The sequence below is a fragment of the Zalophus californianus genome, chromosome 13 (assembly GCF_009762305.2).
Source record: "Zalophus californianus isolate mZalCal1 chromosome 13, mZalCal1.pri.v2, whole genome shotgun sequence".
NCBI lineage: Eukaryota > Metazoa > Chordata > Mammalia > Carnivora > Otariidae > Zalophus > Zalophus californianus.
The window spans coordinates 60561298-60576291 of NC_045607.1; the positions used below are offsets into that span (position 1 = coordinate 60561298).

Genomic DNA, 14994 nt, shown 5'->3' on the forward strand with positions numbered 1-14994 from the left:
TTCCAAAGCTCGTTCCTATAGCTTTTTGTTCAATGGAAATGCTCTTATTCCTGGTCTACGTGTCTGTGAATAACTACAAAAGGCATGGGTGGGGGTGGGAATAGATTAAAGACTGCAAGGGCTTTAAGTTACAATAAGATGGGTTTCCTCAGGAAAATACCTAGCTTGATTTTGAAATTTTTGTTTGAGATAATTTTGTTTCTGTGGGGCTGTTTTCCTCTCCTATCTTTCTCTGGAGTCTGGGGTGGGAGAATATGAAGAAACCATTTCTTCTCCAAATTCCTTGAAAGCCCCTTGATCCTTTTTCTTACAACGGTGACCTCCTTTGCTGCATGAGGCATGTGAACCTTCTTCAATGGAAAAATTTCAAAATGATGCTAGCTATTGTTTCTAATACCGTATTAGTCCATGAGGCGTTGCTAACGTTTTCAGCTGAGGTAGGAAGGATTAACTAGAGCAAATAAAGATATTCAAGTAGCAGTTGAAAGCCTTGATATGGCCTTTTTACTCTCTCTGTGTTTCCCTTGTTTTTCTCCTTTCCTCATTTCATTGTGTTCTGCATCAAACCCCCTACATCCCTCAGAGCTGCGAGAAGGTTGGTGTGTTTTTTACTTTTTACCCACCTTACAAAACTCTTAATTAAACCAATAACAAAGAATACAAATGAAATGAATGTAGCTGCATTGTGGTCTTCTTTTGGTTAATGGTATGTTTTAGCAGAGAATGCCCTGGCCATGGCTTCCAGTGCTTGCTGGTGGTATCTAACCGTGGTGCATGATGGGCGAGAATGTACCTGGGTGCATGGTAACTGGTAACACTTAACTCTCTCAGGTCCCATGAACTCGGTCAGTGTTCCTGCTTTCCTTCCTGCTCCACTCTTCCCGTCTCCTGCCTCACCTTAATTTTTGTCTTACAAGGATGCCTGCTGCCCATAGAATGACTTTTTGTAGTTGTTCCCCTAATCCCAAGCATGAAGACTAAACTATCCTCTATTTTCTTGATATGTTCTTTGACACCGTAGAGCCTCCCGTGGCTCCTGCTTGCTTTGTGTAACCTGTGAATTGGCTGCAGGAGGCATGCCTAGCTCTCTCTTCTCCTCTGCCTGTCATTCACCCGTGAGGCCATCACAGCAAGCCCTCTCGAATCAGTGGAGGTTTATCTCAACCTTAATGACAGCCAAAAAGTTTACAGACAGAATTATTTACTTATCATTTTCTTGGGGTTATGAGGTTGTTTGTTTATTGACTTATTTATAATTTAAAAAATCACTTTATTATCCATATTTAAGGTATGCTCCTAATGATTACCTCTTGATCTAAAATACTCTTCGTGTAATGTTTTGCCAATAAGAGCCCAAGATGAAGCCTATTTGTCTCTTGTCCTCTCCTTGTCCAAGACACATGTACTTAAGCATACATAAACATGCAGATTATCTGAAGCAGGAACACTGAACTATAATTGCTTGGTAATTTTTTCTGTGTTGCATTGCTTTAATATGACCTCTTCTCTCAATATCATGTTTCATTGTATGTTTTAGACCCAGTGTCCTTCCAATTGAATATAAGCATAAAAAGCCTCTTACCCGATTTTGTTACCATCATCTATGTCATTTTACCTTAGATATGAACTGAGTGGAATCTTAAATGTGAAATACCCAGCTCCCTTCCTGAATTTGCAATTCTTATCTTTGACAACCTAGCTTAATCTAATGTATTCCTTCTTTGAGCCTTATCATCACTTAAATCCCTGTTTCAGTCACTGTATTTTACCTCCTCCTTTTATGTTTAGTGCCGTTACCTTGTTATTTCTTCTTTTGTCATTGTTGTCTTGGATTCCAGCCATTTCCCCATTGTCCTAAGCACGGGCCTCGAGACTTCATCTTGTGCATGCCTTGCATGACCCAATCCAGTATCTCTACTGGCATTGGCTTTGTTTCTTCTTCTGTGAGCATAAATTGATATGTGTATATATTTCCGTGTGTGTTCCAGTGTTAGTGGAGGTCTTGAGGCTGCATCCACTCTGAGTCTGAAAGCAAATAAATTGCACTTTCGTGTCCTCTAGATGATGTTTTCCAGGGTTGGGATGTGACAATGTGGTCCCACACATACATTCACATCAACTGGAAGTGCACAGCACTGAAGTTGGTTTTGATACTTAAACCTGCTGGTGACCTTCCAGCCCCCTTTTCTGCACATACATGCATGCATAAGATCTTTGCTATATACATGCATGTATGTGTTTTTGTGTTTATCTTATGCATGATTTTTGTGTATTGTTAGTTTGTGGATAGTTTTTTTTGTTTTGTTTGTTTTGTTTTGTGGGGCCCTTGTAGGTCTGAATCAACTTTTGTATGAATGTGTCTAAGATACCAATGACTAAACTAAATACTTTTTTCTGTGTATACACATACCATACTTGTATGGTCTGTATTATCCATAGTTTTTCTTTGTTTTGTTTTTGGAAAATCCACAATATGTTCCAATTGTTTAATCGTGTTTGTACAGTGCATGTCATATGTTTAACAAGCCACTTTATCTTGCCTTTTATTTTATCATTTTCCCTTGTGTTTTGTTCCAGTTCGCCGTGTCCCACCAAGATTCTCTATCCCACCTACTAACCATGAAATCATGCCAGGTGGAAGTGTTAATATCACCTGTGTGGCCGTGGGGTCACCAATGCCTTATGTGAAATGGATGTTGGGGGCAGAAGATCTGACACCGGAAGATGATATGCCGATAGGAAGAAATGTACTAGAACTGAATGATGTGAGACAGTCAGCAAATTACACCTGTGTTGCTATGTCAACACTGGGTGTCATTGAAGCAATAGCACAGATCACTGTCAAAGGTACGCTTAATGGTTTTTGCTTTGAGGGTCTGGGTACATTCAAGTCTCCTGACTAATGTCCCTACAAAGTCTACCCTTGGAATTCTAAAATGAATCAATTCATCTGAGTTCAGTTGTCAAAGTCTAATCATATCTATGGTATCGTTTAAAATACACGTATCTAGGTAAGGAGATTCTTAAAAGGACTGATAGCCTAAGTAATGATAATCATCAGTATATTTAACAATACGCTGGGCAGGAGCACTAACCAGGCAGAATGAGAAACGTTAGACACTATCAACCAATATGATAGAACTGATGCAAACAGGTTTCATATTAATCCAGAACTCTGGTGAGAGTACATGATAGAAAAATGCAAGTAAGTATTAATAAATGCTCAAATCCATGAAGGCAAAAGAAAAAGAAAGAGAGAATTAAATCAACATGATCTACTAATAGATGTTTTAAAATTTTGATGGGTCTTGTCATTAAAAATCAAAATGTAAGTGGCATTATGTTCTATTTTAACTTTATCTCTTATCTTCTATACATGAAGTGCTCAAAAAATATTATTTTATTTAAGTGCACTAAATGTAACCAAAGTTACAAATATCACAAATATTTTTAAAACAAAGAAAACAAAAGTAAGTGTGTGGGGTACCAATTGTTTTTATAAGTGTTTATAGAATTCTTGAACACTTTTGTAAAAAGGGTCAGACTGAAGATGACTTTAGGTTCTTGCAAATGTCTGGAACTATTGCAAAAATGAACACAAATTATCTTTGCTTTCCAGGAAGTATGATCCTAAAAAATGTAACACACATGTTGTAATTGGTGTCATATCCCCCACCAAGCATATATATCAAATATATGCAATATAAAAAGCAATAATGTGACATGAGAACAAAAGTACATGCCATTGTCAACATTTTAGTCATTTAAAATAGTAATGTTGTATTGGATATCCATAACTATATTAAGCATACTTACACTTATCCATACAGTATAGGCACAAAACCTATACTGTACAATAAATGTGATAGCAAAGCTAACGTCTGTTAAGTATCAGTAAGCACACCTTTAATTAGCAATATTTTTACTTACCTTAATAATTCAGAAATACTTCTAGGGAAAATTTGGATCATCTACTTTTTGAAAAATGTCAGTCCAGTATATTTGAACATTTGTTCAAATGTCTTTTTATTATTATTTTCAGAAAATCCCTTGGCTAAATATTATCATTCTATAGTTCTTAGAGTAATATGCAAATATTGAATCACCTTTCTTATAATAACTATTTCAGTTTCAAATATTTGAAGGTTTACTGAAGACCTTCAAGAATTCAAAATCAGGAATCCCATTAACTAATAATATCTTGTTCAACTTCTTATCTTTGTTTTCCAGGCTCTTGCCATTCCCTACCCTCTCCACCTCAAAAATAAATAAATATAAGGGTGAATCCTGTAGGCAGAAAAGTAAATCAAAACAAAAAGAGCAAGTGGAAGAGAGTGAGGATGTATCACAACTCATTCATTGAGTTAGGTGTTCATTCAGTTAACACTGCTAGGCAGTATTCTAGGTATTAGAGATACACATGTAATCAAGTACAAATTTGCAACTCTTGAAAAGCTGCCATTCTAGAGAGTATTATACTTTTTGCCTTTATGTTGACAAGGAAAAAGAGTATGAAAGGGCTGATCATATGAGTGTTACATTCTGGGTTTTCTCCCAAAAGTTAGGTGGTAGCTATAATTTCAGGTATTATTGATATTGAATATAGACTGCACATTATGATAGTAAACTGCTTTAAAAAGTTATTTGTGAATATGCTTTAATTTAGTTCAACATTTTTGAATATTAACTAAAAACATGAATTTAAAATTAGTCAATTTGAAATTTACTATTCTTTCTTACCTTAAAATTCTTGGTTAGATTATTTTTTTTAAGATTTTATTTATTCATTTGAGACAGAGACAGTCAGACAGAGAGCATGAGTGGGGAGAGGGGAAGAGGGAGAGGGAGAGGGAGAAGCAGGCTCCTTGCTGAGCTGGGAGCCAGACTCCATCCCAGGACCTGAGGATCATGACCTGAGCCAAAGGCATCAATGCTTAACCATCTGAGCCACTCAGGTGTTCCTAGATATTTTTTTTTAATTATAGTAATATTATCTATGTCTTATAACTGGAAAACAATATGGAAATTATTCTTCCATAGTGATTTAATGCCATTTGAATATATAACAAATTGTGTTATTTTCAATGTTGGTATTTAGTTATATCATGTATTTCCTGAAGCAAGAAGCTAATTGGCCAAACTCTTGGTTAAAATAATAGTAATAATTGCAATTAATGTTTTTTGAGGGTGCTGGATACATTCTGAGAGCATTACTGGAATAGCTCATTAATCTTCACAGCGAACTCATGAAATACGGTTACCCAGCTGTACAATACAATCCAGTGGTAGCTCTTCCCATTTTCCACATGTGAAAACTAAAGCAAGGTTATGCAATGCATCCAGGATCACATAACTAATAACTGGTGGATTTGAATACAAGCCTCAAATTACAGTGACCAAATGTGCTTCTAGAAAAGGAGATTTGTCCCCTATGCATCTTACTATACATCCTACCCACTTAGAAAACAATCTTTTGTTATTTAATCTAGTCAAATCTTCAGTAGATAACATAATTCTGTTATTCTATTAGTAGAGTTTATGGATCTTTGTAATATCTTAGAACTGATGCGTATTCATTGTCCTTTTTTTCTCCCCCTAAGCCTTACCCAAACCTCCAGGAACTCCTGTAGTGACTGAGAGCACAGCCACAAGCATCACATTGACGTGGGACTCTGGGAATCCTGAGCCTGTCTCTTACTACATCATTCAACATAAACCTAAAAATTCTGAGGAACCTTACAAAGAAATTGATGGGGTGGCAACGACACGCTACAGTGTCGCTGGACTAAGTCCCTACTCAGATTATGAATTCAGGGTTGTTGCTGTCAATAACATTGGGCGGGGACCTCCCAGTGAGCCTGTGCTAACGCAAACCTCAGAACAAGCACCATCCAGTGCCCCACGGGATGTGCAGGCGCGGATGTTAAGTTCAACCACCATTTTGGTACAGTGGAAGGAACCTGAAGAACCAAATGGACAGATCCAAGGATACAGAGTTTATTATACAATGGATCCCACTCAGCACGTCAACAACTGGATGAAGCATAATGTAGCTGACAGCCAAATCACTACTATTGGCAACTTAGTGCCCCAGAAAACATATTCTGTCAAAGTTCTGGCTTTTACCTCAATTGGAGATGGTCCTCTTTCAAGTGACATACAAGTCATCACTCAGACAGGAGGTAAGTCTGGTTCTGATGGAGAGTAAGGAAGGAGGGAAGGAGTAGGTGCTAAGAGGTGTGAATGGTGAAAACAAAGAAAGTACAAAGATAAGTATGAATTTTAATTTTTGAGACTTAGAGTTTCTAAATAAGAGGTTGAGATAAGACATCTGGAGCAGAACAGGCATGGGTACTGAAAGACTAAGTAATACTTTTAAGTAGAGGGATGCATTTAGCATCTTTTTTAAAAAATTTGTACCCAAATGACTTGAAGATTTTTCTGAATGAGATGGATGAGTGCATCCTCCATGCAGCATTTTGAGAATAGAACTATCTTGCTTTATACTAGTGACTCTGATAGAATACTCTTACAAAATTATTTAACTTATGAAAGATTGGGTGGTTCAAGATAAACTTAAAAATAAAACCATTTGTCAGGGGGCCTTACACATTTAAATGTCTTCTATTTTCCAAGCAACTACCCACTAAAAATACTCTCCTAATGGATTTTTGACTTTTTTTTTCTTTGTATGGCTTCATGGGTGGAGAAAGACAGTTATCAAGATCCTAGATCAAACTTTGGGGCCTCAGTGACTCATTTTACTGGGCATTCGGGCGAACATCACACTATTTTATGGAGAAACACTTGGCCTTTCCAGTGGTTTTATTTTCATAAGCGGATATAAGACCTCTGGTCTTTGATTCAGAGTGATCAATTTTGCCTTAGGTTGAGAATATGACATAGCAACTTTCTTCTAAAGTTTATTCTTGAACATCTGAGAGCTATTAATTTGACTCCTATGAGGTGTTGGTGCCTCATAACTTGCGTTAGTCTCAGTGTTTTGGCAGTATGCTATTGGTTTGTTCTGAGAATCTACATAAAAACCATATTATTAAGAAACATATTATTAGACAGAGTAGTTATAATCTGTAGGTATAACTCATTGGTAACCTTGGGAATGAATTTTCTGAGGTGTCAGAACTAGATAAACCTATGTTTAACCCTAACTTGTTTTCATGTTTCATGTCTTATGAATCATGTCACTGAGGGTGTTTACCTATTTTCCCTGGCTACTGGAGATCTCAGAACATATTTACAGCCTGCCTGACTTTGTTTTATTTTTTATACTGTTGTTGTGTTCTTGCTGTTTGCTCGTGGATTTATTATTTTGTCTAATAATATGAAGTATAGCTATAAAAAATATACCTTATCACAATTATACTAAAAAACATTCATATATTTTCCCTACTTGGCTTTTGCAGTTCTTCTGTACTTATTTGCTATATTAATATACAGAAAAACACTGTAGATTAATTTTTCTATATATCTCATATTGGAAAATGTAGAAATCTGTGTATCTTGTTCTTTTTCTTGACTAAAACTGGTCAATTGTTATGAGATTATTTTTTATTACACTATTTTAGCAGCTCTCTAACTATTTAAAGATAACAGAAAATATATATTAAGAACATATACCTGTGATCCACTTTTAGTTTTTCTGATTTTTCAATGGTGATATATTTTTTAAAGATTCATTTATTTGAGAGAGAAAGAGAGAAGAGAGAGGGAGAGAGAGAGGTGGGGAGGGGCAGAGGGAGAGAAACTCAAACAGACTCCCTGCTGAGCATGGAGCCCAGACACAGGGCTCAATCATACCACACGTGAGATCAGGACCTGAGCTGAAATCACTAGTCAGATGCTTAACTGACTGAGCCACCCAGGTGCCCCTCAGTGGTGATATTTTAAAAATCCCTAGTCTTGGAGTAATATAACCAGAGTTTGAATCCTGGTCTAGCATTTTTAGCTCTATAACCTTGGACAAGTTACTTCATTTCTCTGAACTTCAGTTTTCTCATCATCAAAAATAATAACCACCTTATAGAATTTAGAGGTGGTATTTGGTTTCTACAGCTGCTGTAACAAAATACCACAGACTGGTGGCTTGAACAGGAATTTACCGTCTCTCCATTCTGGTGGCTAGAAGTCTGAGATCAAGGTGCATGGAATTGGTTCTTTCTCAGGGCGTCTTCCAGGCCTCTCTCCTAGTTTCTGTTGTTTTGCTAGTAATCTTGGCTGTTCCTTGCTTTGGAGAGGCATCACCCTGATCTCTGCCTTCATTGTCACATTGTGTTCTTCCCGTGTGTGTGGCTCTCTGTCCAAATTCCCCCTTTTCATAAGGATTTCCATCATAATGGATAAGGGCCCAACCAAGTGACCTCATCTTAAATAATTACATCTGCAAAAATCTTATTTCCAAATAAGGTCACATTCTAAGGGTTAGGAATTCAATATATGAAATTTTGTGGGTTACACTTCAACCCATAACAGTGCTATAAATTAGGTAATGGATAGAAACATTTTATAATTTAATAAGTAATATATAATCATCATCATAATAAAAACAGCTACATATGCTGGATACTCTGCTGTGAACTTTGCATGTATCAATATAACTACCCAGTTAGGTAGATGTGGAATTACCCCATTTTCCAATGAGTAAATTGAGGATTGAAGAAGATTCAGGAACTTGTTTTTCGGTCATAAGGTTGGTAAGTGGGAAAGCAGAATTTAAATCCAGGTACCCTAGCTACTTTAAAGCATCATTATTTTCAAATTAATAATTTGCTTTTGTGATAGTTTCAGTGCCTGCTAGATTTTTGTGCCCACCAGGTGCTCAATAAATAGAGGCAGTAAACACAGTCATTCATTTATTCATATCTTTATTTAAGAATTATATGTAATTTAACCTTTGAAATACTTGAGGTAGCTATTATATTATCCTAGTACAAAAGTGCATTAAAACATTTAGATGTAAAAAAAAATAAGCTTATCTGAAAGTAGTGAAAGGTATACCACTTTTCACAGGTTATTATACTTGATCGCCAAATTTGGTGTTAAGTTTTCAAACCACATATTTAAACATAAGAATCCATAATGTTTTATAACTTTTTTTTGTCTGATACCAGGAAGATTTAGGTATCTTAGACACCAAATACTTCCTGGAACTAAATTCAACCAAATTGTAAGAATCCTTGGGAATAATGAGAATCTTTATATTCAGAACAGAGAAGACAGACAATAATGATCTTGGTCACAGTTTATTGATAGATATAGAACTGATGTTTAAATAGACCTACAAATAGACCATATTTTGGTTTTCTGTATCACCAAGGGACATAATATGACATAAGCCATAACTCAGTTAAGGCAGTGCTACAACAGGGAATATTGAGTTAATGTGATCCAAGGACTCTGAACTTAGAAGAATCTGAATGAATGGGTCACAGATGCATTAGAAGAGTAATGCCCAATCTGTGATATTTTTACATTATTTCCAAGAACCTTGTATAATAGTTGTACTTCTATATCCATTGACTGAGAAGATATATAATGACATAATGACTTGTGCCTGCCAAATCAATAGGCTAAGAAAACCTTCCAAAATAGCACAATGATTTGATCTGTTCCCTAGGCTTAATTAACAAAGGCCATTTGATGTTAGTGGACACCTGCCAAATACAGTGATGTTAGTTCTAATATAATTAATGCTGAGCTGCTCCTTTTTTTTCTTGCTAACTATTTCTTAGAATCATAGCTAGGGAAAAACATAAAATCATTATGAGATATTCTCTTAGAGAGGCTATAGAAAATTTGAGGATATAATTATTTTCACTGCAATTTTATCTTTCCCAAACCTATGAAAATTTACTAAGATATATAAATTTCTCAAGTATATTTTAATTTCATATATACAAAGATATAAATTTCTATGTCTTCTATATCTGAAAGCAGTTCATTTCATTTTTTATCTTTAATTCGCTGGCACTAATAGTCCTGTTTTTGTTTAAAATTGGACTCTGAAAAAAGAGTATGTAGTAAAAAATTGACTTTAAGAGGGAAGTTGTAACTTTTGATCTCATCTAAGATTACTGTTAACATATAGATGTAAATGGAGGATTGATAGCAATTATGTATTTCTGATAATGTAGAAAATCGATATATGATCTATTTATAGTCAATAATATTTCCCCTTAATCATGACTATTCATACAGTTGATAATATTAAGTAATTTTTAAGTGGTTTTCGATATGAAAATATCTTGGTTAAAATAATTATGTTCTAGAAACACAGGTTAATCTTCCAGTTTTTCCACAGCTTTAACTCTTGGCATTACAGTCACTTGCCACTAATTTACCTTAAAAATGTGGAGAATGCAGTATATATGCCATTGTTAAGGGAAGAATTTATATTGTGCTAGAAAAAGATTTCTGCTATTAGAATACACATTTTGAAAGGATGCCTTTTTATATAGTTTTCTTGTATAGATAATTATAATAAGAATATACAGTAACTATATTGTATAAAAGAAGTACAAATAAAACTGATAAAGAATGTAGTGAATTACATCTAAAACCTAATGCCCTAAAATGTTGCCTGATGTTCATGCTAATTGGAGCCATTCTAAATCTATTAAATCCTAATGTCTGTTTTTTTTTTCTTTCTTTAGAAAACATATCTGACCTCTAATTTTTCTGTGCATTTAACAGATTCTTGGAAAAAGATTCTTGATTTCTATGTGTATACATTAATAGTATAGGCCTCTGGAAGGAAAAGAATTATGTATATCTACTAAATAAATACTGAGTACCAACTTTAAACTTTTTGAAGAAGCTAATTCTTTTTTTTTAATTTTTTATTGTTATGTTAATCACCATATATTACATAATTTGTTTTGGTGTACTGTTCCATGATTCATTGTTTGTTCATAACACCCAGTGCTCCATGCAGAATGTGCCCTCCTCAATACCCATCACCAGGCTAACCCATCCCCCCAGCCCCTCCCCTCTAGAACCCTCAGTTTGTTTTTCAGAGTCCATCATCTCTCCTGGTTCGTCTCCCCCTCTGACTTACTCCCCTTCATTCTTCCTCTCCTGCTATCTTGAAGAAGCTAATTCTACTCCAAATTCTGGGCATTGCAGAATTGTTATTTAAAAAAAAATAAAAAGTAAAAACAACAACAACAAAAAAAAACTATGACATTTAGAGACATGACGGTTTAGGTTTCCAGAACTTACTAAAGCATTTCATTAGTATATGTCAACAGGCCTGAATAAGCAAACTAGAAAAAGACTGATTTCCAATTTCCCAAGTTATGAGTCCAATTTAAATTCATTCTTAAAATAATTTTGGCAAAGGAGCTAAAAGGAATCTTAGTAAAGAAGCTCTGGATGTAAATACAACTCTAATAAAATTTAACTTTTCACACGATATTTAATGACAATTGAGAGTAAGATGTGTGCAGGTGCTTGTGTATTAAATACTTATTTTATCAATGATATATTTTTGGCACTTACAAATCAGACTCCTTGTTTTGAATTTTGTTTTGTTTTACTTCCTCTGGTGTTGTTTTGTTTTACTAATTCTGGTGTTGCTTTTATTATTGTTATCATTTATTAAAATGCTAGATATATTTTCAAAAGTGTGCCTTATTAAAGAACTAAGTATTTTCACAATAATAGGTTTCCTACTTTCTCTGATAATATTTCGTATTTATAATATGGCTAAGCGAAATTGTTGGCTAGCCATTTACTACATGTTAACCCCTATCTCTTTAGAGATATTTGCTTAATTTTACTTAAGTATTGATATCTTCTAATATTATCAGCATTTCAGATGACATACAGATACTCCCTTCAGCTCTCATTCATTCTCTATTCTCTATCTTTGAGTTGCCTTCAGGTATTTATATGGAGTATAATAGTAGTACTACTCAAATACTTTACATTCATCAATGGGTTTATAATCTTATTTTAGAGAATTGATAGCTAATATTTGTATTTCCTTGTGGACATTAAGTTATCAAGAAGAAAAGCATAATGTTGACACCACTTTACAGAATACAAACATTTCTTAAATATAGTTTTAAGGAAAAATTATAAGTTCTACCTCCATTTCCTCTGCCCACATCTAAATTCTAAATTTGGTTTATGGTCAATAATATCACATCTCTCTTGCTAATGAAGAATGATTGCACTGAAGTTTCTGGATGGGCTTTTTAAATTTTTCCCATGAGTTTCCAGAATCTCAGAGTTTCCTATAAAATTTATGTTCAGTTAATTGGTGAGGGAAATGCTATAACACAGAAAAGCTCTTAAATAAAAGTAAAATAGACACAGGCAAAGAAGAAGTGAAGATAAAAGAATGCCAGTAAGGTTGGGGTGTAAAGACTGTGAGAACATTTGAAGAGAGAGAGAGAAAGAGGAGGGAAGGAGGGGGTAGATAATACAAACATAAATGTTAATAAAATCTGAAGCCACCATAATTGATATACAAGTCTAACAGAACATGAAGTACTCCCTGTGTTTCCAAATAGTACAGACAAATAAGACCATTTGGAGCCCCCTAAAGTGCTTCTTCATATACATATATTATGATCATTAGGACTACTATGTTTGAGGAATGTAAAAATAAATCCATTAATTTCACAGCTTTTTTCTTTTACTTTGATGCCACAGTTTTATTGTGGTTGTTTCAACTATGGCTAAATGACTCTGAGGAAGCATCTCTAAGTGAATCTTCAATTCCCAGGGAGATCTAAGTAGTGGCACCTTAAGGTGTTTATGAACATAGAGCCTGATATAATAAAAAGGTCTTTTAAAGCACTGGTCCATTTGCTGGATTTCGCCTGTAGACATAATTTGCCCCCTATCGTGTTTTTCAATTAATTTAAATTAATTCAATTATTTCCAATGGTTAAAAATGGAAATATTTCACCTAGAAGATTCACTATCAACTTCTGTTGAAAAATCAGAAGTTTAGGCAAGCTTTGACCAACATTCCACAAAGCTGCAATCTGCTGGTGCCGAATACTACCAACTCCTTCAGGTGGGCCAGGCACTCTCCCATTGGCCCCATACCCCACCTGGTCTCTAAGTGATCTGCCTGATACCTCTGGACATTTTTATTTCTTATTTCTTTTTTTTTTAAGATTTTATTTATTTATTTGAGAGAGAGAGTGAGAGAGCTCAGGAGCAGAGGGGAGGGGCAGAGGGAGAAGCAGGCTGAGCAGGGAGCCTGATGTGGGATTGGATCTCAGGACCCTGGGATCATGACCTGAGCTGAGGGTAGACTCTTAACTGACTGAGCTACCCAGGTGCCCTGGGCATTTGTACTTCTATCACAAGTTTAACATCTAGTAAATTAAATTACCCTCCAGACCACTTCAAAAGAAGGGCAAGATAGAAGCCAAGGAGGAGAACCTTGTATATATTATTTGAAGTCATCTGACCACTACTTATTTTGTCCAAGAATAAAATGAAATGTACACCCCCTGAAGCTTTGAACTTGTTTAATTCATTATTTAGAGGAAGAGGTGTCTTAATAGAATTGGAGGGTCAGATGAAGTTTATCTCACTAAACAAGGATGAAACATTGAGACCCACTGGGAATTTGTTCAAGACAAATTAAAAGCAAAAAAAGTAAACAGGTTAAATAAGAAAAAGTTAATTAGATTCCCAAGATGTTTTCAATCAATGTCAATTTATTATTAGCATTAGGCAGGGAGGAAATACATAACAGGCAATTATAATCCTGAGAGTAGCCCTTCAGTTCTGTCCATGTTTTTAATTCTTGACAATACTGTGTTCCAGTTTGGTCTAAGTCAGGAGTTATCATAAGGATTTCTTCTTTCTCAGATTTGTGGAAGTTGGGAGAAAGAAAAAAAGGAAACAAAAGTAGAGAGAGAGAAGTGACCACACACATATGCATATGTGTGTGTATTTTTAGGCTGAGAACCCCTGTAATCATCTGAATATTAAAATCCAATCATAACTTCCCCATCTGTCTGATTGTTCTTGGCTTCCATTGTTGCTCCTGCCAGGCTTTTGGTATTTCCTGTTTAGAACTAATGCGTTCTCTATTTGCTTTGCTATTTTCCTGTTTATTTTTCCCCTCTTCCCCCCGCCCCCCACCAACCCTTGCTCTTGATCTTTGATCTTTTTTTGTCTCCATTTCTCAATCTGGATGATTGTGTTAGGTCTCTCACTGGGCGAGTACTTACAGAGAAAAAAAAAAGATACCTTGTTTAGAAAGTATGTTCACAGAGCCATCAAATTAATGAGTATCTCAAGGCCTGTGATAAAAAAGGAAAAAAGATGATGAATGCAATTAAAAATAAGAAGAACTGACTATCGGTTGCCTTATGCATCAGTCCAAACATGAAATTATATGCCTGCACATAAGGTACATACACGCACATGCCCACACACACACACACACACACACACACACACACACACAGGTTAACACACCAGACAGAAGAATAAAATAGGAATACTGGAAACCGTTCTGGTAGATCTGTTTAGACTTTGATGTCCTTTTAAATAAAAGACTATTTTAGTCATATTACAGAGAGATGACTTTTATAGAAAAAGAAAAAAAAACATTTTTTATTTCCAAAATCTTCTTACTAAGGAAAATGATGCTTCAAGTATTGTTTAAGAAATTGAGGGCGCCTGGGTGGCTCAGTTGGTTAAGCGACTGCCTTCTGCTCAGGTCATGATCCTGGAGTCCCGGGATCGAGTCCCACATTGGACTACCTGCTCAGCAGGGAGTCTGCTTCTCCCTCTGACCCTCTTCCTTCTCGTGCTCTCTATCTCTCATTCTCTCTCTCTCAAATAAATAAAATCTTAAAAAAAAGAAATTGAAGTCATACATCAGTTACAAAGTATATTATTTTTCCTAAGTTTTTCAGTGTTTATGCCCATTCACCAAAAACACTTCACATGTTTTTTTTTTCCCTCTAGTATAAAGTATTATTGTTCTTGTTTTTT

The 14994-nt window shown here is 35.2% G+C and overlaps 1 protein-coding gene across 39 annotated transcripts in view; it reads left to right on the forward strand.

Annotated features, from left to right (window-relative positions):
• Positions 1–14994, forward strand: part of PTPRD (protein tyrosine phosphatase receptor type D) — a 540170-nt gene that overhangs the window by 346452 nt on the left and 178724 nt on the right. For 24 of the 39 annotated variants that reach the window (XM_027615436.2, XM_027615438.2, XM_027615450.2 and 21 more), the window contains 3 exons: positions 584–595; positions 2578–2847; positions 5601–6182. In XM_027615436.2, coding sequence (XP_027471237.1) covers positions 584–595; positions 2578–2847; positions 5601–6182 — 864 coding nt within the window. The remainder of the gene's footprint in view (positions 1–583; positions 596–2577; positions 2848–5600; positions 6183–14994) is intronic. The other 15 variants (XM_027615442.2, XM_027615449.2, XM_027615446.2 and 12 more) reach the window with 1 other exon arrangement.